This window comes from Strigops habroptila, chromosome W (genome assembly GCF_004027225.2).
Source record: "Strigops habroptila isolate Jane chromosome W, bStrHab1.2.pri, whole genome shotgun sequence".
NCBI lineage: Eukaryota > Metazoa > Chordata > Aves > Psittaciformes > Psittacidae > Strigops > Strigops habroptila.
In genome coordinates, this window is record NC_044301.2 from 18,543,727 (window position 1) to 18,571,059 (window position 27,333).

Genomic DNA, 27,333 nt, shown 5'->3' on the forward strand with positions numbered 1-27,333 from the left:
GAGATATGTAGGGACTAGAGAGGAAGAATAAGGTTTGGGGTCTGGGTGGACGGAGGCTGGTACCTGCTGTTGCAGCAGAAATCCCAATTATCAACCAGTTTGTGTCAGTAGGTGCATGGGCAAAGCCCACCCTGGAGTGCAGCTCTAGGAGGAGTAGTGGGTTCTCCTGCCACTCCTGGAGTTTACAGAGACACACAAGCTTTACAATGCAAGACAGCAGAGTGGTCAGCAGGTCACAGCCTGTCCACAACCTCCAGCCCCTTCCTCATCCACAGTATGCCTCAGAGGTGGCTCGCTCTGCTGAACATCAGCCACCTGGGCTCCACAGTGGGCAGCATCCTGCCCTGCTCCTCTGTGGCCAAAAAAGGCTGCAGCTCCTGCTGCTCAGTACCATCAGGGCTGCTGTCACTCTGCAAGTGCCTGCTCTTAGAGACATGGCTGGGGAACTGGAAGCAGGAGCTCTGCTCCGGCATAGCCTGGCTCACAGACTGGGGTTGCTCCTTCAGCACAGGGCAGGTGAATCTCCTGTGCTGAGGTCCATTCTCGATGCCTGGTGGGGAAGCAATGCTCTCCAGGGAGGAGATGCTTTGGTTCCATGCATTCTGCATATCCACTGGCACAATTTTGGTGGTCTCCAAGGAGATGTAAACAGCCAGATCAGCCTGGTCTCCTTTCCATGGCAGCTCCTTCTCTGCCAAGGTGGGTGATGGCAGGATGATGCAGGGGCTGGGGTAGACATCCAGGCTGCCTGGGGATGCAGAAGGAGGTACAGTGAGATCTTGCACAGGTCTTGCTCTCTCCCTCGGGCCCTGCAAACATCGCAGAACCAACCACTACCGAATGGCCAGCTGGCCCAGGGATGCAGGAGCCACCAGAGAGGCTCTGCTGTGCCTCCAGAGCCACAGAGAACAGGGATTCTTCCATTCATGCTCTGCTGACTTTGGTTTTGCCCAAGACAAGGCAATTTAGTGCCCCAGGGTGGAGGAAGGACAAGTTACCCAACGGCAACTGCCCTGGCGTGGGAGCATCAGTGCCTACCAGGAGCTGTCTTTCCCTGCAGGACCTCATCGGTGGCTTGAGCGATGAACACAATCCCCTCGTCGTCCTCTCTCTCTGTCTCTGAGCTATCGCTCTCCTCCTCTGAGCTGACCATCACCAGGACAGGAGCTGCAGCCAGATGAAGGGAGTTGCTTTGGAGGATGGGGCACCCTGTGGGGGAAGGACTGCACCCATGGGAGAAGGACTTGGTGCTAGCACAACCCCTGGTGCTGTTGTGCCACCACACTGGCAGTGGGCAGGCACAGCAGGCTGCTCCCATCCCATCCCACCAGGTTCCCATGAAGGACTTACCCGCCTCCTGCCAGGGGACATTTCTGTGTGTCTTGTCATTGGGAGCCTCTCTGGTCACAGAGATGTTCTTCTGCAAAGGAAGAGGGACCATCTGGGACCTGCCCATGCAAACCCCTAACCCCAACCCAGATGGCCCTGGAAGACAGGGTAACCCCAGGGACCCAGATTCCCACCCCAGACAGATTCCTAGCCCTTAGGCATTGCATCTTCATAGCCTTACAACAAACAGCTCAGCTGCAATGGCTTCAAAAGCCTCTGAACGAGAGAAGATACCTAAGGTTCAATTTAAGCCACAGGGCCTGGATCTGCACTGATGTTCAGGCTACTTTATGCTGAGTGCTCTTGAAAAACAAACATGGGGATTCCTCAAGGCTTGGGACCACTTTGCCCAGGGAAAAACCACCCCACAGCAGTGCTGGCGTGGTGGGAACATGTAGACATGAAATACCAGTATGCTTACACGCAGCACATGACAGGCTGAAAGAGCTGGGGTTGTTCAGCCTGGAGAGGAGAAGGCTCCAGGGAGACCTTAGAGCAGCTTCCAGTGCCTAAAGGGGCTACAAGAAAGCTGAAGAGGGGCTTTTGACAAGGGCCTGTAGAAACAGAACAAGGGGGAAGGTCTTTAACCTGACAGAGGGGAGACTGAGATGAGATGTTAGGAAGAAGTTCTTCCCTGTGAGGGTGGTGAGACACTGGCACAGGTTGCCCACAGAAGCTGTGGCTGCCCCATCCCTGGCAGTGTTCAAGGCCAGGTTGGACGGAGCTTGGAGCAACCTGGTCTAGGGGAAGGTGTCCCTGCCTGTGGCAGGGGGTTGGAACTGGATGAGCTTTAAGGTCCCTTCCAACCCAGTCTGGGATTCCATGATTCTATGATATGCAGGACTGAGATGAGCAGCTTTCCCTGCTGGTTCTGGAGCTGCTGATGCCCTGCAGCACCTCACCTCCACCCCAGAGGATCTCATTGTCTGCATTCTGGGGGAAGCCAAATCTCAGAGCTAAGAAAGGAGCAGGAGGCCGGGGAGTGCTTGCCTTTTTCCTGCCCTTTTCCTTCAGCTTGGCCTTGCTCTTGGAGAAACTTTGTGGACTTTAAGGTCTCCAGCCACCTCTTCATGTTCTGCCAGATGATTTCTTTATCTTGGTGCTCTCGTTTATCTGGAGAGATGAAGTGATAGCTGTAGCTGGCCTTGTACTGGCCGAGGGAGAGGCAAAGAGACACAGGGTGAGCAGCCGTCCCCACAGAGCATCCTCCATCCCTGCTCCTCTTGCGGGTGCTGCTACCCTCGGGGTCAGCTGCACGCCATGGCCAGGGAGCGCTCACCCGCTGGCGCGGCTTGTAGAGGCAACCTTGCAGCACGTGGTGCATGGCAGTGTCCTCCTTGTCCCGCCGGCTCCACACCCTGTCAATCACCTGCAGGTCCAGGCACGCGCCACTCCCGCTCTCCCTCCTGGGCAGAGATGGAGATGGAGACAGAGATGGAGTTGGCAGGGCTGGGCTTCATGCCCAAATCCTTCCAGCCCCCTGCCAGCCCTGGCACAACACATCCCCAGGGAAAAGGGAAGATGTAGGAGTCCAGTGAGGTCTGCCCAGGGGCTTGGAGGGATGCTTGTGCTCACAGGAGGTTCGTGACTGACGACTCCAAAATGGACATGCGGCTGGGCATGGAGGGCAGCACCAGCTTGGCAGCAGAGAACACGTGGCCACCCTGGGAGATGGGAGGGCAAGGCTGGCATCAGCGCAGCAAGGACCCAGCTGGGCTGGGGGGGTCCCCGCTGCCTGGCCAGAGGGTACACATGTGGCCATACATGGTGGGGCCACCACCCCAGGCCACCAGCTCGTGTTGGGGCTGTGAGAGAAAGAGTGTTGTTTTCGCATATTGGGGGTGGGGCTTTGCAATATTAAGGCTTTGCAATATTGAGACTTTGAAATATTGAGGCTGGGGCTAAGTTACTAAGGAAACAAAACAAAGGGTTTGAGATCCCATAACTTAGAAAGACACACTCTGTGGTTAAAGACAATATCTTTTGGAGGAAAGACACACTCTGTGGTTAAAGACAATGTCATCTCTGGATGAAAGATACACTCTGTGGTTAAAAAGAATACTATCTTTGTACAACCTATGAAACTAAGCAGGTGCAGGCTGGTTGAACAGTAAGTTGGGGTACCACATGTCTGCCAGAGAGTTATGAAATCGAACCATAGAAGGAGATAAATAAGAGGAAGGGGCATATATGAAATCGAGTAAGGGGAGATGTAACCAGAGGCGGGACAGTTGGCATGTAGATTATATGCGTCAGATGGGCTGTAAACCTTGGAGTACCCAACCAATGGGGAAACAAGGGAGGGAACTTGTGGATGGGATAGGAAATATAAATCATAGTTCTGCCTTTGCTGTGTGTGCCTACTTGCTAGGACACCCATTTTTGCAAAAACGTTAATAAATTGCTGCTTCACTGCTGTGTCTACCCTGAGCTTTTACAAGAAAAGTTTTTATCTAAAGACCATTTCTCACAGGGGCCATCCCACCACCCAGTTCCCACCACATGCCCCTACCTGGTCGACAAAGCTGATAGTATCATGAATGTTCAGCTTGTAGTAAACATCCCAGATCTCATCCCTCAGCCTGTAGGCAGATTTCCACATCAGGAGCTGGCTCAGATACTTCTTGTCGAACTGTTCCCACCTGCCATAAGAAGACACGGGTGGTTTAGCTCCCATGGGGTACTACAGCCAGAGACCCCCTGCCCATGCAAGGCTGAGAGTGTCCAAAGCATGCCGAAAGCAGGCTGGGCATGCAGGACCTGGCTGTGCCCAGGGACATGCTGCCAGGGAGAGCAGAAGGACAGGGGACACACTGACCCTTAGTCCCTGCCCAGGGGGAAGTCAGAAACCAGCGGGTCTGTGGGAGGTAATGGGAGCGGGACTGGGGCTGGCAGCTGCCTTGCTGGAGCACTTCCCCTCCAGGAAACAGGCATTTCTCATCCTTTTCCTGCCACTGTGCTGCAGATAGATAAACACTGCCCAGGCTTTAACAGGGCTGTTCCCTCCTCAGCACCCAGCTCTCCGTCCATGGAGAGGCACAGGGCCATCACTCCATGCCTCATGCCCCATCCCTGGCAGTGTTCAAGGTCAGGTTGGACGGAGCTTGGAGCAACCTGGTCTAGTGGAAAGTGTCTCTGCCCATGGCAGGGGGTTGGAACTAGATGAGCTTTAAGGTCCCTTCCTGTGGGAGAGGATGGAAACTATTTGATTATTGCCAAAGAGAAGTAACTGCTTGGCTGGAGAACAAAGAGTTAAAGAAGAAGCAAAGTACACTGTGTGATTAAGCAGAGCAACCCAGCTGGACAGGAGCAGGAGAACAGGAAGATAAGGAACTGGTTATTTTGGGACTGTTTGTGAAACAACAAAGAAAGTTGGAAAAAACAAAACTGTAAACCAGGAACTAAACATGATGTGCTAAAACTAGCTTGGTATAAAAGGTAGAGCAATAGGCTAAAAATATCTTTTGCTAGAATGGTATAAAAGCTAGAGCAATAGGCAATAAAGTGATTCGCTGCATGAAGATGCTTTGAGTCTGTGCCCTTCATACGCCACATCTTCCAACACAAACCATTCTATGATTGCCACCACCACAGACACCCCATGGCCCCCCAGTAGCTCCGGCACAGACAAGTAATGGCAGCTCCCGCAGCAGCCCCAACCCCACCTGCCTGACCTCTCACTAGGATGCTTTAGGTAATTCAGTCTGCTGCACAACCGCAGCCAGATGGTCCCTTTCCAGAGGGACTGATGGATGGACATACAGCCTTCCTGGTTCTACAGCCCTGCCTACAGCAGGGCTGTCCTCCAGTGGGGACCCTGTGATGTCCCCATGGCTGGCACATGTCCCACATCCACCTGATGGCCATCAGAGGATCCTGGCTAAGACACTCGTCTCACCAGTAATGGTAGCTGTGGTGCCCTACAATGTCCTCCACGGCTGCCAGGATGTGGTCAAAGGCCTTGAGCAATGAGAAGAGGGTGAGAGTGGTGGTGAGGCTGCGGGTGTCCCAGGGGTGCCAAGGCAGCGTGGGGAGCCAGGCAGCCCCCAGCACCAGCACCTACGTGCTCATGCAGCTCCTCGTTCAGTGTGGGCTTGTGGTGGTCACTGCGCTTCACCTTCAGCCATGTCACCAGGGGTTTGATGGTGAGGCCCTGGAACGGCAGGAGAAGGCAAGGGAAAGACTGGGAGGGTGAGAGATGGAGTAAAATCAGTTCTTCCACTCCATCTGGGAAGCTGCTCACCAAAGACTGGAGCAGCAACTTTCTCGTGACAATCATCCTTGACCACTGTTCTCCAATTCATGCAATCGTTCCTCCAGAGCCATAGAGTGGCCCATGGCCTATATCTCCTATATATTCTCTCTCGGGCAGTAGGAAGCCTTCTGTTAATAGTTGAGATGCAGGTTGGTACACATGGGGAGCTGGATAGATCAATCGTCTCTCAACTGTTTGAACTCCTGGGACAGTTTTTCCACAGCTGAAATGATGGAAGGGGTGAGATTGTCTTCGAACTCCCGGAATTGACAAGTCACTTCATCCACTGTTGGTGGTGCTGCCTCACTCCAGGTCATTGATGCCAATGAGTGGGCATATGATGATGGTGCACTCCGTGTAAGTTTCTGCCACATGGGTCGTGGACATTCGACTTGATCTGGATCTACAGGTGCATTCCCGGCATCCAGCCTATGATAGATCATCTCTAGAATGGCTGATTCCCTCAGGGACTGGATGCCTCTCTCTATCGTGGTCCAGTTGGCTGAGAGACTCATAACATCGTCCTTGTAGGGAAACCTTTCCTTCACAGCTGCCAAGAGCTGCCTCCAAAGGCTGAGGGCTCATTTTTTTTTGCAATCGCTTTGTCAATTCCCCCTTCCCTAGCAAGTGATCCCAGCTGCTCGGCTTCCCTACCTTCTAGTTCGTGACCATCGGCCCCATTGTCCCAGGGGCAGCTGGGACAATGTCGCAGCTCGGTCAAGGTCTGGGGTCGAGAAGTCACCTCTTCTTCGTCTTCCTCTGATTCACGTAGTAATAACTCTTGTTCAGATGCTGTCCCCTGGAAGACGGGTGAAATCTTTTCACATATTCCACAGCTCGATCGTGGTCTGGGATCATGTCACCTTCCTTGACAGGTGGAAAACTGGAAAGAAAGGAAGAATGAGAGCATCAGCCAAACGGACAGAGCATCTCAGATCCACAAGCTCCACAGAAGGGTTGGCTGATGCATGACAGACTCCAGGGAGGACAAGGGAGCACTTAAAGCTGCTTCATGGCCATGTGTGTGCAGACCTTCCAGCTAGCTCCCAGGTCAGGATTTCAGGTCCCTGACCTTTTGGGATCTCCCTCTCCTCCTCAGCCACTGTCTATCAAGCCAAGCAGCCAGGCATTTTGCTTTCCTTGGCCTCTGGTATCTGCCCTTGAAGGATCAAAGCAGCCAGCGAGCACATTCATAGTGTTACAAGCAATGCTGGCTGCTGTCGAATCCATCCTGGTTCACTGGGACACGTTACCCCACTCAGACGAGGATGCTCAGCCTGGTGACAGGGTGACCTTGTTTGCAGCCATCTGAGCAAGCAGAGGGAGCAGCATGCACACCACTGCAGCACGAGGCAGTCTCCATGCCCTCAGCACCAGCTAACCTACCTGCATGCAAAAAACAGGCACACAGGAGCTGCAGATCTAGAGATGCTTTGAAAAATTAGCTTATTCCATGTGAGCTTTGGACTGAATTTTAAGCTGCCGTGGAACAGGATATATTTTTAAAGCCTGCAGGCTATGTCCTGGTATTCATCCATCAGCAATGTGGCAGTGAGCCTGCAGCTCAGGCACAAGCTATCAGGACGTCACACCATCTAGCACAGGGGACTCATTCCTCCAGGCAGCTTTGTCCCCAAGGCCGGGCATCCTGTGTAATCACAAATCATTCCAGCTTTCAGGTGGGCAAGCCCTCATCCCTGCGGATTTCTCCTCCCTAGTATAGGGTGCTATATTTTTGGTATCCCCCAAAGGGCAGTGCTTGGGGCAAGGCTGTCGAGGGTCACAGCGGTTTTGCCCCCATCATCGTTGAGTTCTGCCATTCATACAGCCCACCTCTCTAGCATGACTTGGCCATCAGATGAAGAAACCTCCACATGGGTATTGGGTTCCAGAGCCACCTCTGTCCTTGAGCACCCAGCAGGTACAAGGGACATCATGACAGCCTCTGAGCCATCACTTGGCTACAAGCCCAGCCCTGCTGCCAACCCAAAACTCAGTCCCTAAAGCCCTTTATCTGGATTAGAGGTGCTAATTGCTTGTGCCAAGTCATCCTAACACAAGGAAAGCTCTGCTGTGGTCACACACCAACCCTAGGTCACATGGCTTCTTCCCTCCTGTCCAGGGTTCAGCTGTAGCAGTCATTTTTTTCCTTCTTAGTAGCTGGTGCAGTGCTATCTTTTTGACTTTAGCCTGAGAACAACGCTGATAACACCGATGTTTTTAGTTGTTGCTAAGTAATGTTTACTCCAATCAAGGACTTTTAGTGTCATGCTCTGCAAAGGAGGAGGGGCACAAGAAGCCAGGAGGAAGCAGAGACAGGACACCTGACCCAAACTAGCCAAAGGGGTATTCCATACCAAAGCACACCATGCCCAGGATATAAACCGGGGGGAGTTACCCGGAAGGCCCAAATCGCTGCTCAGGCGGGGCTGGGTATCGGTCGACGGGTGGTGAGCAATTGTATCCTCTCCCCTTATTATTTCCCTTATCATTATTAATATTGGTGGTAGTAGTAGTGGTTTTGTATTATACCTTAGTTACTGGACTGCTCTTATCTCAACCTGTGGGAGTTACATTCTTTCAGTTCTCCTCACCATCCCTCAAGGAGGAGGGGGGGAAGAAGGGGGGGAGTGAGCAACCAGCTGCGTGGTTCTGAGTGTAAACTGGCTGGGTGTAAACCACAACAGTTCTTTTTGGCGCCCAACGTGAGGCACAAGGGGTTGAGATAATGACAGATCTGACCAGAGTGTGTCTAATTGTATTTGTGATAAGCTTTCATTGTTTCAGATTAATAGTCACTCTGTCACAATGTTGCTTTATTGGTTCTCAGAGGAGTGGTACTTGGTCTCAGAGTTTCAGCATGTCATACCTCACTCAGAGCCAGTATTTGCTGTTTTAGTGTGTATCGGCTGGGGGGCCTGGGCTAAGGTTCTTGTTTCACTGTACTTCATGGTAATGACTTGCAATACAATAGATCATTGATCATGAAACTGGTCTGGCTTGCGTTCCCAGTGTGGTCATCACCTCTATACTTTGGGAGGCATATAATGGAATTTTTAGCAATTACACATCTTTTTTTTCCTCCTCGGGGGGTCAACCTATGAAGGAGGCATTCCCTTACACCCCCCACTCCCCCACCAGCCTATTTGCAACAGCATTTGAGAGTTCTGAAGGTTTTGGATGGCCTTTGAATACCCTTGATACCTGCCTGCTGATTGTGCTGGGGATCAGCATGTTGGCACACATACGGAGTGTGTTTTACCCATGGCCATCACGCCCTGGGAACACCCTATTTCATCTGATCTCGAAAGTTAAGCAGTATCGGGTTCAAGTCTGGTCTAGGGTTAGACGATGATATAGGAGGACCACCAAGAGATTTTCCCTGAGGCTGGACAGTCATGAGTGGCAGGGTGTGTGGGAGAGTATGGGCAAGTATCTAGGCCAGTGGGCCCCTCCAGTGCTTTGGAACTTCACCCCTGAACAAGTGCAACATCCGGAAAAACTAGTAAAACACTTAAACGCGGTGTGCTGTCGTTCTGGTAATATCAGAGAGGGACAAATCATGGCAATGTGCTGGGGCTTGGCCTATGCTTACAGAGCCCTGCTCAACACTATCCAGCACCTTCAAAGGGAAAAAGATGTCTCTGGATCTGATGGCAAAGCAACAGACAACACAGCTACTCCAACCCCAGTGACAAGCACAGCAGTTGCTCAAACCCTGACCACAACAGACAACGCAGGTACTCCAACTCCAAGTACAGCAGCTACACCAATCCCAGTGACAAGCACAGCATCTACTCAAACCCTGACAGCAACAGACAACGCAGCTACTCCAAGCACCACAGCTACACCAACTCCAGTGACAAGTACAGCACCTACTCAAATCCCAACAGCAACAGACAACGCAGCCGAAGGGTACCGTTACTCAGTGCCCAAGCACAGTAGCTGCAACAATCCCGGCAAAAGACACTGCAGCCACTCCAACCACAGTGATAGACACCGCAGCTAAATCAAATGGCCAATTCATGCCAATATTGGTTGACACTGTAAGCAAGGGGAAAAGCAAATGAGAGGCACAAAGAGCAACCCCTGCAGTGAAGAAAGATGAAGACCCAATGCACGTACTACAGGGGACAGCATCTGAACAAGAGTTATTACTGCGTGAATCAGGGGAAGATGAAGAAGAGGTGGCTTCTCGACCCGGGACCTCGACTGAGCTGCAGAATATGCGAAAAAATTTCACCCGTCTTGCAGGGGAGCACATTGTCACCTGGTTGCTCCGATGCTGGGACAATGGGGCCATTCTAGAGATGATCTATTGTAGGCTGGATGCCGGGAATGCACCTGTAGATCCAGATCAAGTTGAATGTACATGACCCATGTGGCGGAAACTTACATGGAGTGTACCATCATCATACGCCCACTCACTGGCATCAATGACCTGGAATGACGTAGCACCACCAACAGTGGATGAAGTGACTCATCAACACCGAAAATTCTAAGACAATCTCACCCCTTCCATCATTTCAGCTGTGGAAAAACTGTCCCAGGAGTTCAAACAATTGAGAGATGATTTATCCAATCTATCCAGCTCCCCACGCGTACCAATCCATGTCTCAACTATTAACAGAAGGCGCCCTACTGCTCGAGAGAGAAAATACAGGAGGTACACACCACGGGCCACCCTATGGTCTTACCTGTGGGATCACGGAGAAGACATGAGAAAGTGGGATGGAAAACACACCTCAGATCTGGAGGAACAATTGCATGAACTGAAGAGGAGAACAACGGTCAAGGATGATCCTCCCAGGAAAGTGGCTGCTCCAGTCTCTCATAAGCAGTTTCCCAGATGGAGTGGAAGAAGTGATTTTACTCCAGCTCCTGTGATAAGGAATACTAATCCCTTTCTACAAGACATAAGTGGACAATCTTATGATCACTATTAGAGGGGCCCTGCCTCCAGCCAGGTGGAGGAGAGGGATAATCGGGTTTACTGGACTGTGTGGATCAGATGGCCTAGCACCTCAGTCCCACAGAAGTATAAGGCTCTAGTAGATACCGGTGCACAGTGTAGCCTGATGCCGTCAAACTTTCAAGGGGTGGAACCCATTTGTATTCCTGGAGTGACAGGAGGATCCCAAGAGTTGACTGTACTGGAGGCTGAAATCAGCCTGACTGGAAGTGGCAAAAGCACCACATTGTGACTGGTCCAGATGCTCCATGCATCCTTGGCATAGACTCCCTGATTCCCATCCATAATCCGATCCGTAGACTGGAGAGCCAATTGCCAATGCATGTTTCTCAAACCCTTTGGCAGCAGAGTGCAGGCCACAGTTTGCTTTCACTTGGAGGAGCGTCCAGTACACTTGGAACCGACTACCCCAGGGATGGAAACACAGCCCTACCATCTGCCATGGATTGATCCAGACTGCACTGGAACAGGGGCAAGCTCCAGAACACCTGCAATACATTGATGACATTATCATGTGGGGCGATACAGCGGAAGAAGTTTTTGAGAAAGGGAGGAAAATAATCCAAATCCTGCTGAAGGCCGGTTTTGCCATAAAACGGAGTAAGGTCAAGGGACCTGCACAGGAGATTGAATGTTTGGGAATAAAATGGCAAGATGGACGGTGCCAGATCCCCACAGACGTGATCAACAAGATAACAGCAATGTCTCCACCAACTAACAAGAAAGAAAGACAAGCTTTCTTAGGTGTTGTGGGGTTCTGGAGAATGCACATCCCAAATTACAGTTCGATTGTAAGCCCTCTCTATCACGTGACCCAGAAGAAGAATGATTTCAAATTGGGCCCTGAGCAACAACAAGCCTTTGAACAAATTAAACGAGAGACAGTTCATGCAGTAGCCCTTGGACCAGTCCGGGCCGGGCCAGATCTGAAAAACGTGCTTTACACCGCAGCCGGGGAGAATGGTCCTACCCGGAGCCTCTGGCAGAAAGCTCTAGGGGAGACTCGAGGTCGACCCCTCAGCTTTTGGAGTTGGGGATATAAAGGATCCTAGGCCGGCTGTACTCCCACTGAAAAAGAGATACTGGCAGCCTATGAAGGGGTTCGAGCTGCTTCAGAAGTGATTGAAACTGAAGCACAGCTCCTCCTGGCACCCCGGTTGCCTGTGCTGGGCTGGATGTTCAAAGGCAGGGTCTCCTCTACACATCATGCAACTGATGCTACATGGAATAAGTGGGCCACACTAATTACACAATGAGCTCGAATAGGAAATCCCAGTCGTCCAGGAATTCTAGAAGTCATCATGGACTGGCCAGAGGGCAAAGATTTTGGGATGTCACCAGAAGAGGAGGTGACGCGTGCTGAAGAGGCCCCACCATATAATGAACTGTCAGAGAGTGAAAAGCAATATGCCTTGTTTACTGATAGGTCCTGCCCTATTGTGGGAAAGCATCGGAGATGGAAGGCAGCTGTGCGGAGTCCCCTGTGACAAGTTGCATAAACTGCTGAAGGAGAGGGTGAATCAAGTCAGTTTGCAGAGGTGAAAGCCATCCAGCTGGCCTTGGACATTGCTGAACGAGAAAAATGGCCAGTACTTTATCTCTCTACTGACTCATGGATGGTGGCAAATGCCCTGTGGGGGTGGTTGCAGGAATGGAAGCAGAGCAACTGGCAACGCCGAGGGAAACCCATCTGGGCTGCTGCATTGTGGCAAGATATCGCTGCCTGGGTGCAGAACCTGGTGGTGAAGGTACACCACGTAGATGCTCATGTACCCAAGAGTTGGGCCACTGAGGAACACCAGAATAACCAGCAAGTGGATAAAGCTGCTAAGATTGAAGTGGCTCAGATGGACTTAGACTGGCAACATAAGGGTGAATTATTTTTAGCCCGGTGGGCCCATGACACCTTAGGCTATCAAGACAGAGATGCAACATATAGATGGGCTCGTGATCGAGGGGTGGACTTAACAATGGACACTATTGCCCAGGTTATTCACGAATGTGAAATGTGCTGCAATTAAGCAAGCCAAGTGGTTGGGAGGAAGAAGTGGGGGGAGTGAGCGAGCGGCTGCATGGTTCCAAGTTACCAGCTGGGCTTAAACCACGACAGTGAGGAGCATGTTTGGGGCGATGCTCACCACTTCCCTCTCCCCACACCCCATTCAAGCAGACCTGTGGTCTGACCAAGAATGGAAAAGGCAGCAAAGCCTGGATGATGCCTCGCTGTGCAGGAAGGCAATACCCAAGCCAGTTTCTCCCCGCCCCGGGTGTTTGCTGGCTTGGGGCATCCTGGCATTGTGACTGCCTCCAAGAACAGAGACCACAGTGTCATTTCCCCATCACCCAGATGTGGGGCCACTTCCTCCCCTTCAGTCACAGGGCTGTGAGCTGGCAGCCCAGCGCCACAATTCCAACAGCTCCTCTGCACCAGCCTACACCCAGCATCCATGATGCTGCAGCCAGCGCTGCCCCCTCTGCTCCCCAGCATCCTCCACCCTTGCCTCCATCTCCTCCTTGGTCTCCTGTGTACCCTGGGGACCACGTGTGCCAGCTCTGGGTACACCCCTGCCAAGATGCTGCCCACAGCCCTGCCCCCAGGTCTGGGTGTCGCTCCTGGCTCCAGGCTCCCAATATCCATGGGATCCATTGGATGTGCTGAGCCAGGCAGCCTGAAGCTACTGACCATCAGGGTTTTGTCTCCCAGATGGAGAGTGGTCATCAGCTTGCCTCAGGCCTTGGAAGAGCATGGTGGGGTTGGAGGCTTGGGAATGACCCCAGCTCAGTCCCCCCCAGCACCCATCGGCACTACCGGGGCAAAGGCAAGGGTGCTGATGGGAGCACATCAAGGGAAACACACACAGGGAGCAGCTCCGGGGAGATGTTTCAGAGAAGTAAATAAGAGCCAGGGAAAGGAATCATCTCTCTGATTGTAGGTAGGAGGGACATGCTTGGAGGTGGCAGAGCTGCAGACAGAGGGTTATGTTTTTAAGCTCATGACACCCTTTAGGTGTCACACGATGCTTTAGGTCTCCCTTGAGAGAAGGCAAGGAAGGAGAGGAGCGCGAGGTCCACAGCAGTGGGGCCAGCTGGTGGTCACAGCAGAGGCTGTCCCCCCTGCATACCAAGACCTGCTGCTGGTCCCTGGCTGCCCAGCACAGGGGCACTGTTGGGGACCAGCCCTCTGGGGACTCTGCTCAGCACCCACACGCAGGCGTCTGCTCCCCAACACCCGGGGGGCAGGTGGGGGGCACAGCCCTGCAACAGCTCACCCATCTCCTCCTTGCACTTTCCTCCTCCTTGCCTCTCCCCCCCCCCCCCCCCCCCCCCCGGCTGTGTGGTCCCGTGCCCGGGAGCACAAGAGCCTGAGGCCATGTGGATGTGGAGTGACTCACCAGAGGGGACCACAGGCACAGACCCATCCCCAGACTGCTGGGGACACATCTTACCCAACACTGGCACCACCGAGCCCTTCCTGGGGCTGGGGGGGATCAAGCGGCTTCCAGCCCGGCTGATGTCATGTGCTGTGCCAGCCTCTGGGGCACAGGACATCTTTTTGGGTCATCTCTGCTCAGCTCTTCTCACGAACCCTCCCTCCTCTGTGCCCACCCATCCATCCATCGCAGGGAAAACGGGCCCGGGCCCCTGCGTTATTCCTCGGGCTGTGCCTTCACCTCGTCCCACAGAGCCGTGGGGTCGTGCCGGGCACCGCAGCCCAGCCGAGGATGGCTGGTCAGATGATGGTCCCCATTTGTCCCCATGACCCGAGTCCTGGGGCGCGGTGGCACCCATCACCCCACACGCAGGGATGCCGCATCCCACCCTGCCCTCCCCGGGATGGGCGCAGCGGCTCCCGGTGCCCCGGGGGACCGGAGCTGGGGAAGGGGGACGACGACGACACACGGACATTCACGGATCTTGGCCAGGCTGGCCACCAGGATCCAGGCGGCCACCAGGCAGGGCGCCTGCACCTCCCGCCACTGCCACCGCAGCAGCTCAGCGCCCGCCGAGGCGGCGGGGCCGGGGGAGGATGCCGGGGGCTGCATGGCCGCATCCCACCACGCCGCTCACGCCGCTCCGCCGCGATACCGCCCTCCGCTCGCGTCACGCGCACGTGGGGCCGCGCCGGGCCGCCGCCCCCCCCGGCTCCGCCCGCCGCTTCCTCCCCCTCAACCCCTACCGGTACTGTCCCGGGGCCCCGGCACTGCCCTGCCCACCCCGCCATCCCGCTCCACCCCGGCTCGACTGCACCCCCCTGGTGTCCCCCTGCCCCACCTCGGTCCCCTCCACATCACCCCAGTGCCCCTGCACCTGCCCCGGTAACCCCCTATCCCGGCCAGTGCCCCTGCCCCACTCCTCCTTGCAACTGTCCCGGTGCCCCCCGCATCACCCCCGTGCCCCTGCATCTGCCCCGGTACGCCCCTACCCCCGGCCAGTGCCCCTGCCCGACCCCTGCCCCACTCCTCCCTGCAACCTCCCCGGTGCCATCCACATCACCCCGGTGCCTCCTGCCCTGGTCCCCATGCCCCACTCCTCCCTGACACCACCCCAGTGCCCCCTGCATCACCCCGGTGCCCCATGCCCTCCCCTGGCACCCCTGCTCTGCCCAAATCCCCTCACCCTGGCTCATCCCTCCTGCACCCACCGGGTTCCCAGTCTCCTCAGTCCCCCCTCCTGCTGCCGGCTGAGACCATCCATCCCTGCCCCAGCCACTGTCTGAGCACCAGCCTGGGAGCACCCCAGGGGGCCCCCCATGGTTCCAGGGTCCCACTCACCTCCCCAGCCCCTCTCAGACACCCCTTGCCCACCGACCCTGGGCTGTCCCTCCTGCTCTGGGAGGTGCCCCATCTCTCACATCCCATCCCTGTGGTCCCAGATCCAGGGCCTCATGGCCTGGGCGGGCAGTGAGGGATGCCCGGCAGCCCAGGGAGCAGGGATGCTGACTGGCAGGGGGCAGGAAGGGACGGTGGCAGCACGCTTCATGCTCTGAGCTGCGCCTGTGTGTCCCCGGAGCACAGACAGAAGGACACCTTGGCCGGGCAGGTGCAGGAAAGGATTTGCAAGGGCTGTGCTGAGAAGCAGCTGCCTCCTGCTCCCCTTTTAAGTTGCCAAAGGCATAATTAAATCCCCCTTTGCCTTGCCTCCCGCAGGCTGGTCCTGCCCTGCTGCCCTGGCCTCTTGGACCCAGGCCTGTACTGCCACGTGGGGGTCTCTGCAGAGCTCCCCCAGTCTGCTCACACCTCGCTCCTACTGGGAGCCCGGGCTGGAGCCAGGAGTGAGGGGAAGGCTCTCTGCCCACTGCTCCACTGTGCTGGGCTATTGGCACTGCCCAGTAAGCAATCAAAACGAAGGTCAAATCACCTTTGCTAAAGCTTTGCTTTGTGGGGTTGTGCTTCGTGCTGAATCCAAGGGTGATGAGACCTGCTCATGTCCCCATCTCCGGTGCAGCCACGCTCCCCCCGGGGTCCTCCCGGGGGTCCCGGCTCCCCTTTGCATCCTCCTTCCCAAGCCCACCATAGAACACTACCTGGTCCATCTCGGATGTTCTCGTTAACATCAACGCCCTGGATGCACAACGCCCTCGTTCGCATCAACACCGGCCTTGGAGGCACCGAGCTGCCCTGCTGCCCCCCCGGCTCTGGGATGAGCAAGCCCCACCGACATCCCAGAGCCCCCCGGAACATCCCCCGGAGCAGTCGGGCGGCCGCAGGAGGGCGCGCCGAGCCCCGAGCGGCCGGTACTGGAGGGGGCGTGGTCACAGAGGGGGCACGGTCATGAGGGTGTGGTCACAAAGGGAGGGTGGTAATAGGGTGTGTCCATGGAGTGGGCGTGGCCGAGAATGGGGGCGTGGTCATAGGGGGCGTTGGCTCCCGCCCAGCCCCGGTGGCGGAGTGGTGATCGCGGTGGTGCTGTGTCGGCTGTAGTATCTGGAGGACTCGTATCCCTTCGGCTGCGACAGGTTCCCGGAGCCATGGCGAGCCCCAGTTTACGCTGTGGCGGAGGCGCTGGCCCTCGGGGCGCAGCTGCCCGCGCTGCACCAACTGCTCGGGGCTCTGCTGCCGTAAGGGGAGGCCGGGGGCGGGCGGGGAAGGCATCGGGCAGGCATCGGGCTGGGGTTGGGAGGTGGGGTTTGTCGGCTGGAAGAAGCGCGGAGGGGAGGTGAGGGATGGGGCGGTGTGTTCCCGCTGGAGCACGGGCAGCGCTCCCAGTGTGAGTCACGGCGGAATCCGTGAGCCCCCTGCGGGAGATCCTGGTTCTCGGCCGGCACTGGATGATTCGGCGGGGAGGATGTGCTTGCTTAGAGCAGGCAGGAACCCGGGCAGGGGGAAGCAGGATGAGGGCAGGCGTCCACCCTCGTGTCGTCGGGGCTGAGCCAGGCAGCTTTCTCCTACCCGAGCATCACCTTTTCACACCCGCTACTGGGAGCATAGCTGAGCCTCGACGGGAGCACACCAGCTCCCTGACACCGGGGGGACCGGGCCAGCATCCCCACTCGCTGCAGCACATGGGCTTTGGGGAGGTACCGGTGGGGCTAGAGGACCCCCAGCCCTTCACCCCTCCGGTATGGCAGCAGCTTTGTGCAGAAATTCGTGCTGAGCAATTTCCTCTAGCTGGGAGGAAGGCAGGAGCCCGAAGCAAAAGCAAGGCTCCATGTCTTGCTTGCGTGGCCTCAGGCCTTCTCCAGGCTGGGGAAGAGGGGCTGGGGAGTGGAGTTGGGGGACCCTCCTTCTGGGATGTCTTGTTGGGGTGACGCTGTCAGAGCATCCTTTACAGGGTGGGGGACAGGCTTGTTTTCCTTATGAATGCAGGACCAGCAGAGCTTTGGCAATGGTTGAGCATCTCTGTCTTGCAGCACCACAGGAGTGCAGGCAGGAACCCAGGCAGGCAGAGGTAGTGTGCCCTGCCTGGAGCCAGAGAGGGGAGATGGGGGCAGCAGGAGGGGGAAATCAGCTCCATGTGCCTGGTGCTGAGCTTGCTGCCCTGCCAGGGAGAGGGGATCGCTGTGAGACCTTTGCCTGCACCAAAAACCTTTCCCTTTTATCCCACTTTTCATTTTCCTTGGAGCAAACCAGCAGCGTCTCGTGTCATTGTCATCATGGGATTTTTAGGCGGTGACTAAATGGAGTTTGTTTGGGAACAATCAGCCTCAAGACATGATGAATGGAGTGTGAGAAATGGTCTTTAGATAAAAACTTTTCTTGTAAAAGCTCAGGGTAGACACAGCAGTGAAGCAGCAATTTATTAACATTTTTGTAAAAAGGGGTGTCCTAGCAAATAGGCACACACAGCAAAGGCAGAACTATGGTTTATATTTCCTATCCCATCCACAAGTTCCCTCCCTTGTTTCCCTATTGGTTGGGTACTCCAAAGTTTACAGCCTATCTGACACGTATAATCTACATGCCAACTGTCCCGCCTCTGGTTACATCTCCCCTTACTCGATTTCATATATGCCCCTTCCTCTTATTTATCTCCTTTTATGGTTCGATTTCATAACTCTGGCAGACATGTGGTACCCCAACTTACTGTTTAACTACAGAACCAGCCTGCACCTGCTTAGTTTCATAGGCTGTACAAAGATAGTATTCTTTTTAACCACAGAGTGTGTCTGTTGCCCAAAGATGATATTGTCTTTAACCATAGAGTGTGCCTGTTTAAGTCATGGTATTTCAAACCCTTTGTTTCATTCCCTTAGTAACTTAGCCCCAGCCCCAATATTGCAAAGCCTTAATATTGCAAAGCCCCATCCCCAATATGCGAAAACAATGCTATTTCTCTCACATGGAGCAAACTCAAATTTTAGGCGTGTGCTCTTCTCCCAGGCAGGAGCTGGCTGTAGTGGGATCGCCAGCCCGGGGTGCTGTGTGGTGGTGGCACGGGGGCTGGACATGGCATTCCCAAGGGCAGGAGTGCTGCAAGGAGGTCCTGTGCCCAGCAAAGGCCTGTTGATCTGGGATTTTGGGCTCTCTTCTCTGCCTAAGCCAAACTCTGGATGTTTTTTTTATCTGTAGTTTCCCTGCATCACTCTATGACCCTTGGTAATACTGCAGCTAGAACCCTGCTCTGGGCTTATAAGCCAGATTCCTGGTTTATATAAATTCTATAGATTATAAACCATGCTGCCTTTATTATATGGAACTTTTTGAGCCACATCCCAGCCTGACAAGCTGGGATGCTGGCTGGGATTTGCATGAGCCGATGTGTTCATTGGGAGCCTCTGCAGGAGGATTTACAGCCTGCGGAATGAAGTCACTCTCCCAAACCACCTGGTTCAATCCAAATCCAGAGCTGACACCCTGGAGCTGCACAGATGTCATTACCTGGCATGATGAGCCGAAACCTCCTTTGGTGCCCTTCGTGCCAGGTAGCGCTCAGCTCCATTACTCGCTGCCCTAAAATTAGCAAACAGTTGGGTTTTTCCCAAGGAACTGGCTGTTAATAAAATTCAGCTGGTGGTGCCAGCCTTGTCCTGCTGGGCAGCATGCCCAGAGCTGGGAAGCACCAGGAGGAGGATGCTGCAGCCAGGAGGGAGCTGGACCAGGGAGCCCGTCATCACCAGAGGAGGATGAACCATAGACCCCCAGGGGATGAGCTGCCATAGGGGACCAGCCAGGTCCTGCCCTCCCTGGGCACAGCAGAGCTGCTCCCTGACCTGAGAACAGCCTGGAGAAGATGAGCAGGAGGTTTCTTGTGCCAGTATCGCTGCCTTGAACAGCCTGTCCTGCCCCATGACACTCTCAGTGCTTCCTCTCCCGCAGCTCGACCTGCCACTGATGACTTCTTCATGCTCTGCGGAAAGCATGTTTGTACTTGGAAATACCTTCCCACTTTGCACTGCCGCATTTTTTGGCTCCGGGCTGATACTATCTTCTGCTCTCCAGCATTTTTCTAGTACCCTTGGGTGATGCTTGTGCTGGGTGTAGGGCTTTTCTGAACCTCCACAAGCAGGTTTTGACAGAGCAGGTCCCCAAAGGCCCCTGTGCTCTCTTGCCCCCAGGATCTAGGGATTTTTCCAAGCAATTGCTGGAGCTTTGCTTTCCCCTTCCTCCCCTGGAAACCCAGGGAAGAGCAAACAGCTTCCCGGCCTTGGTGCTGTAAGCTCACTGCAAGCTCTCAGGCTTGATAGAGGAGAGCTGCTTGTGCACGCATGAAGTGCACAAGCCCTGTCCCACCAGCCCCATTGCCCTCTGTTTCCTAACTGGCTCAAGGGGGGCTTTGCTCCACTTCACCTCTGCCAGGCATGGAAGTGGTGAGATGGGGTCGTCAGCAGCACTTTGAAACTGCCATCTGCTTCTTGCCAAATGCTTAGAGCCAAATGTTGGTGCTCGGCAGCCTCTGGCGCTTCCCAGCTCCTAGCAGTGTCTGTGTGTGGATCCCAGGGTGGGAGCTGCAGCTAGGCATTCGTGCCATGGCTTTTCCGGGATGCCGGCTACTCACTAGGACTGGGATCCTTCCGTTGCCATGGGTCTGTTGATGAGAAATGGGGGATCTGTTAATGAGCAACAAACCTGGCTGGAGGAACAGCAAGAGACACGTGTGAGTGGGTGTGCAGTTCTGGGCCAGCTCCAGGTGACCTCCAGAGATCCTTCCTGGCCTGGGAATGGTTTTTCTCTCCCCCCATGAATAAGGCAACAGCAGCGCTCCCATCCACTTGCTGTCATTCGTCAGGAGGTGCAGGCAGGAGGCAGCAACCGAGAACCTGTCAATAAACACCCATCTTAGCCCTGAAACCAAATTGCAGTGAAGGCACTTGGTTGCTGGTTGGGGTTGCTTTGTGTTTAAGTCCTGCCTCAGCTGGAGCAAATAATAGATTTTTTTTTTCTGGAATTTCCCCATGGTCTTCTTAAAAGAGCTGCAGTGACCTTGGCAAATTGTGGTTAGTGCAGAAAAAAAGTGTTAGAGAAAGGGCAAAGTGTTTGCAGGCAGATAAAGAGGATATTCACTGCCCGGCCCTGGAGCATCCTCCCATGTGGGGATGTTGTGACAGGGGTGAGCAGGAAGATGTGATGCCGTGGTGCATGGCACCAGTTCAGCTGTGGCTGGAGGATGTCTCCATCACTCACTGTCCTGGGTTCAGCTGTAACAGTTATTTTTCTCCTTCTTAGTAGCTGGTGCAGTGCTGTGTTTTTTACTTTAGTCCAAGAACAATGCTGATAACACACTGATGATTTAGTTGTTGCTAAGTAATGCTTATTCTGATCAAGGACTTTATGGTCTCTTGTGCTCTGCCAGTGAGGAGGGGCATGTGAGAAACTATGGACTAGGATATTGTTTATTAAGATTTATGTTAAGCTCAATGTAAAGGTTAGGCAACAAAGATGTGAAATCGCTTATGCAAACAGAAACCCAGACACTGCTTGAGTAAGATAAGATAACCACAATCGCGAGATAACCGCCAGACTTCCAGGAACCGACAGAAACAGGACAAACAACCCCAGATAAGGACATGTGAATGAGGGGTCAACTATGGGATAAAGGAGAAAGACTTCTTATTTCGGCCTCAACGACCACCAGGAGGTAGAAAACGATCCCCTAACAACAACTGAAGCATGCGCAGAGTACCTCCACTACTTCATGAACACGGAAGTAAAGATGTATAAAAAGGGACTGTTTGAACTGCTCAGCACGGCAGTGGCGGAGCGCAGACTCCCCTGTCGTCCAGCGCTGTTTTTGCTCATATTCTACTTGCTATAATTAATAAAATTTTAATTGGATTATGATCCGTTGTGGTCACAATTTATGACAATTTCTGGTGCCGTGACTCGGATAAGGAACGGTGGGCTTTGGTCCTCCGGGGAGGCGCCCCGCGACATTTCGCGGCCCCGCGACCAACAGCTCACTCCAACCTTACCGACGAACCTAAATTCTAGGATATTGAGCAAAAAAGGACCGGTAAAATCCCATAAAATTCTGTGCACGGAAGTCCGGACGAAGACGCAGGACGCGTAAGTATACTGCGAAGTTGTTCGCGGGTTCGCCGTTCGGGCGGGATTGGGTATCCTGGATTATAACGAACGAGAGGTTCGATATACTGAACCAAGCGAGTGTGGACCCTTTAGTACTGCGTTTCCCACCTCCCGCGAGGGACTGGGCCAGGAATAAGGGGAGCGAGTGAGTGTGTGTTTGTGGATAATCCAGAAGATGGGGGCGAAGGGCAGCAAGCCTTCGACTCCCATGGGGAGGGTACACACTGTACCTAAGAATACCCCTCTGGCATATATCTTAGACAATTGGAGATATTCCCCTGGAACCCTAGGGAAAGATAAGCAAAAAATGATAGAATATTGTACTAAGATATGGGGAGGGAAGAAGATTTCTAAAAATGTCTTTTGGCCAGTCTATGGGTCAGAAGAAGATTGGGTAAGACAGCAATTAAACCTCTGGGTTAATAATAAAAAACCCCTTAACCCGGAGGAGAGTCAATATGCGGAAGTGTGGCTAGAAAGACCGAGAGCTAGACTTTATCCGCTGAATGAAATAAAAACTAAACAAAAGAAAAAGAAGGAAGAGTTAGACGAAACCCTTCTAACCCCCCCTCCTTACATTCCTCCTCCTGCTCCCGCAGAAGTCCCCAGAGCGCCCACTCCCCCACCAGAGTCGGAACAAGGGTCTCCCCCTCTTCCTAGACGCGTAACTAGAAGTCAAAAAGGGGCAGCTCAGATGTACCCCCTAAGGGAAATACCCATGGGGGGACCTCAACCTGTGATCGGATATATTTCCGTACCCCTAAACTCGGCTGACCTACGAGATTTTAAAAGAACCGAAATGGGAAACTTAATTGAGACCCCACTGGAAAGTAATCAGTACTCCAGGTGACACCAAGATAACCCTGAAAAGATAACGTAATGATAAAGACTTTATTTGATTATTTTGCCGCATTACCTTTCGGTATAAAGTGTGTATTGCTGTTTATATTTGCTATAATTATTTCTCTTTTTTTCTATTATATATGGAAGCGTACAAAGTGTGTTGAAGGAAATTGCTAAACTTATGCAACCTCACAATATTAAATATAGAAGATATGTTGATGTAAATAATATATGCACTCTAGATATACGAATTAGGTGGGTGTAATGATTTGAACTGCAATTGTTATCCATTTGCTTGTTTTAGGTGTAAGGTATGCCAGGATAAATGGTAGACACATTGTGAATGTGGATACCCTCCAATAGGAGTTTGCACACAGTGTTGGAAAATCCAAAGAACTCTCACTGAGTGGAAATTAAAACAATTAGAGTCTAAACAAGAAATTATTCGGGAATCCCATGAGTGGTGGGAAATTTTTGCCAAAGGAATAAACCCTCAATATTATTGCTACCACTCCAACGAACCAGTCCCCTTTGTAGCTGAAATTTTGGTTATAAAATGCAGAAGGGAAGTACTGACCGTGTCTTACTTTGCCCCATTAGTTAAAGCTGCAAAGTGGGAAGCCTATATAAACAGGCAGAAAGCCCAAAACAACTGTTCTCCTGAAGAATTCCCTTGCTGCCGAGAAGATGGTACACCCCGTGGCTCGAAGCAACCGAGTCGACGGGCGAGGCAGAGGAGGAACAAACTGTGGAGAAAAGAACCAGAACGATGGGACACAAAAGCAGCAATGGCCGAACTTCCCCAGGACTGGTAAAAATATACTTAAATTGGCAAAATTAACAGACACCCTTTTTTCTGGTATACCATTAGTTTTGTTATTGATAATAACCCAAGCAAATGGAAACCCTCATAAACCTATGAACTAGACAATAACAAACATAAAATACACTTTATTAAAGAACGGTTTGACATAGCTAAACTGCTTATTTTAACTACGAGGTCTGGGGCAAAATGTAAGAGTGTATCTATTAATGAAGATGAAGATTGCTGTGAATACATTATGCCACGTGAGAACTATGCCTTTTGTAATTGTGAGGTATTACCTTGTGAGTGTTATGATAAATATTGGGATTGTGGAAAAAGGTTTGTTCGCAGTGCCGAAAATGAAAGTAACGTCTAATAAACAATAATAGGATAAAAAGAAAAAGGGGGGATTGTGAGAAACTATGGACTAGGATATTGTTTATTAAGATTTATGTTAAGCTCAATGTAAAGGTTAGGCAACAAAGATGTGAAATCGCTTATGCAAACAGAAACCCAGACACTGCTTGAGTAAGATAAGATAACCACAATCGCGAGATAACCGCCAGACTTCCAGGAACCGACAGAAACAGGACAAACAACCCCAGATAAGGACATGTGAATGAGGGGTCAACTATGGGATAAAGGAGAAAGACTTCTTATTTCGGCCTCAACGACCACCAGGAGGTAGAAAACGATCCCCTAACAACAACTGAAGCATGCGCAGAGTACCTCCACTACTTCATGAACACGGAAGTAAAGATGTATAAAAAGGGACTGTTTGAACTGCTCAGCACGGCAGTGGCGGAGCGCAGACTCCCCTGTCGTCCAGCGCTGTTTTTGCTCATATTCTACTTGCTATAATTAATAAAATTTTAATTGGATTATGATCCGTTGTGGTCACAATTTATGACAGGCATAAGAAGCCGGGAGGAAGCAGAGACAGGACACCTGACCCAAAGTAGCCAAAGGGGTATTCCATACCACAGCACATCATGCCCAGTATAGAAACTGGGGGGAGTCACCCAGAAGGCCCAGATCGCTGCTCAGGTCAGGCTGGGTATTTGTCAGCGGATGGTGAGCAATTGTATTGTGCATCACTTGGGTTTAGTGTTTTCTTTTTTCCCTTCCCTTTTTAGTTTTCTATTCTCTCCCCTTGTTATTTCCCTTATCATTATTATTATTGGTGGTAGTAGTAGTAGTTTTGTATTATACCTTAGTTACTGGACTGTTCTTATCTCAACCCATGGGATTTACATTCTTTGGATTCTCCTCCCCATCCCCCTGGGAGCAGGGGGGGAATGAGTGAGGGGCTGCATGGTTCTGAGTTACCAGCTGGGCTTAAACCACAACAGTCCTTTGTGGCGTCCAACCTGGGGCACAAGGGGTTGAGATAACGATGGATCTGACCAGAGTGTGTCTAATTGTATTTGTGATAAGCATTCATTGTTTTGGATTAATAGTCACTCATTACAATGTTGATTTATTTGCTCTCAGAGTTGTTGCGCTTGATCTCAGAGTTTCAGCATGTCACACCTCACTTGCAGCTAATATTTGCTGGTTTAGTGTTTACTGGCTTTGGGGCCTGGGCTAAGGTTCTTGTTTCACTGTACTTCATGGTAATGACTTGTAATACAATAGACTCATTGATCATGAAACTGGTCTGGCTTGCGTTCCCAGTGTGCTCATCACCTCTATACTTTGGGAGGCATGTAATGGAAATTGTTAACAATTATACCTCTATTTTTTTCCCCCTCAGAGGGCCAACCTATGAAGGAGACATCCCCTCACACCTTCCGCTCCCCCACCAGGCTATTTGACAGCAGCATTTGAGAATTTTAAAGATTTGGAATATCCTTTGAGTACCCTTGCAAGCAGCCTGCTCCTTTTGCTGGGAACCAGCACGTTGCTGCGTATGTTGCATGTGTCTTGCCTAGGACCATACCACACTGAGAACGCCCAATCTTGTCTGATCTCGAAAGTTAGGCAGGGTAGGGCTTGGGTCTTGTTTATGATTAAATGATGATCTAAGAATACCACCAAGAGATCTTCCCCGAGGCTGGACAGTCATGAGTGGCAGGGTGTGTGGGAGAGTATGGGTAAGTACCTAGGACAGTGGGCCCCTCCAGTGCTTTTGTCATGGTTTAAGCCCAGCTGGTAACTCAGAACCATGCAGCCGCTTGCTCACTCCCCCTCCCTTCTTCCTCCCCCCGCTCCCAGAGGGATGGGGAGGAGAATCGGAAGGATGTAACTCCCATGGGTTGAGATAAGAACAGTCCAGTAGCTAAGGTATAATACAAAACCACTACTACCACCACCAATAATAATAATGATAAGGAAAATAACAAGGGGAGAGGATACAATTGCTCACCACCCGCCGACCGATACCCAGCCCGACCTGAGCAGCGATCTGGGCCTTCCGGGTAACTCCCCCCAGTTTATATACTGGGCATGGTGTGCTTTGGTATGGAATACCCCTTTGGCTAGTTTGGGTCAGGTGTCCTGTCTCTGCTTCCTCCTGGCTTCCCCTCCTGCCTGGCAGAGCATGAGACTGAGAAAGTCCTTGGTGGGAGTAAACATTACTTCGCAACAACTAAAACATGGGTGTGTTATCAGCGCTGTTCCCAGACTAAACTTGAAAACACAGCACTGCACCAGCTACTAAGAAGGAGAAAAATGACTGCTACTGCTGAACCCAGGACGGAACTTCACCCCTGAACAAGTGCAAAATCTGGAAAAATTAGCAGAACACTTAGATGAGGTGTGCTGTTGTCCTGGCAATACCAGAGAGGGACAACTTGTCACAATGTGCTGGGGCTTGGCCTACGTCTACAGAGCCCTGTTCTGTAAGGAGCAGGAAAAATGTCTCTGGATCTGATGGTAAAGCAACAGACAATGCGGCTACTCCATCTCCAGCAATGAGCACAGCAACCACTCCAACCCCAGTAGCAGGCACTGCAGCTGACCCAAAGGACAATCCATGCCACTATCAGTTGCCCCTATAAGCAAGAGGAAAAGCAAACAAAAAGCACAGAAAGCAACTTGCTTAGTGAAGGAAGATGAAGAAGACTACATGCCAGAACTAGAGGGGGCGACACCTGAATAAGAGGAATGAGAGGAATAAGTACAAGAATTGGAGGAAGAGGTAAGTTCTTGATCCTTGTCCTCGACTGAGCTGTGGAATATGCGAAAAGATTTCATCCATCTTCCAGGGGAGCACATCGTCACCTGGTTGCTTCGATGCTGGGACAATGAGGCTGACAGTCATGAACTAGAAGGTAGGGAAGCCAAGCAGCTGGGATCACTTGCTAGGGAAGGGGGAACTGACACAGTGATTGCAAAAGAGAAATGAATCCTCAGCCTTTGGAGGCAGCTCTTGGCAGCTGTGAAGGAAAGGTTTCCCTACAAGGACAATGTTATGTGTCACCCAGGCAAGTGGACCATGATGGAGAGAGGCCTCCAGTACCTGAGGGAATTAGCTGTTCTAGAGATGATCTAGAGTAAGTTGGACTTGGGGAATACACCCATAGATCCAGATAAAGTCAATTGTATACGACCCATGTGGTGGAAATTTACATGTAGTGTGCCATCATCATATGCCAACACATTGGCATTGATGAGCAGGAGGGAGGCAGAGGCACCAACACAGGATGAAGTGAGTTGTCAACTCTGAGAGTTCGAAGACAATCTCAACCCTTCCATCATTTTCAGCTGTGGAAAAACTCCTGACCCAGGAGTTCAAACAATTGATAGACGATCTATCCATCTCTCCACATGTACCAACCCACGTCTGGGTGATTAACAGAAGGTGCCCTACTGCTCGAGAGAGAAGATAGAGGAGGTACACGCCATGGGCCACCCTGTGGTTTTACCTGTGGAATCATGGAGAAGATATGAGAAAGTGGGATGGAAAACATACCTCAGTTCTGGAGGAACAGGTGCAAGAATTGAAAAGGAAAACAACGGTCAAGGATGATCCTCCCAAGAAAGTTGCTGTTCCAGACTCTGGTGAGCAGTTTCCCAGATGGAGTACTGACTCATGGATGGTGGCAAATGCCCTGTGGGGGTGGTTGCAGCAATGGAAGCAGAGCAACTGGCAACGCAGAGG

The 27,333-nt window shown here is 52.4% G+C and overlaps 1 protein-coding gene across 1 annotated transcript; it reads right to left on the bottom strand.

Annotated features, from left to right (window-relative positions):
* Positions 1-274: 274 nt before the first annotated feature.
* On the bottom strand, positions 275-14,659 carry LOC115619262 (sodium/hydrogen exchanger 5-like). Its single transcript, XM_030511308.1, is given in 12 exon segments — positions 275-748; positions 1,039-1,167; positions 1,351-1,420; positions 2,380-2,422; positions 2,424-2,539; positions 2,669-2,795; positions 2,965-3,053; positions 3,902-4,031; positions 5,279-5,349; positions 5,453-5,542; positions 6,470-6,527; positions 14,436-14,659. Coding segments are annotated over 12 exon segments (1,614 nt in total). The 3' UTR covers positions 275-281.
* Between the last annotated feature and the right edge of the window lie 12,674 nt (positions 14,660-27,333).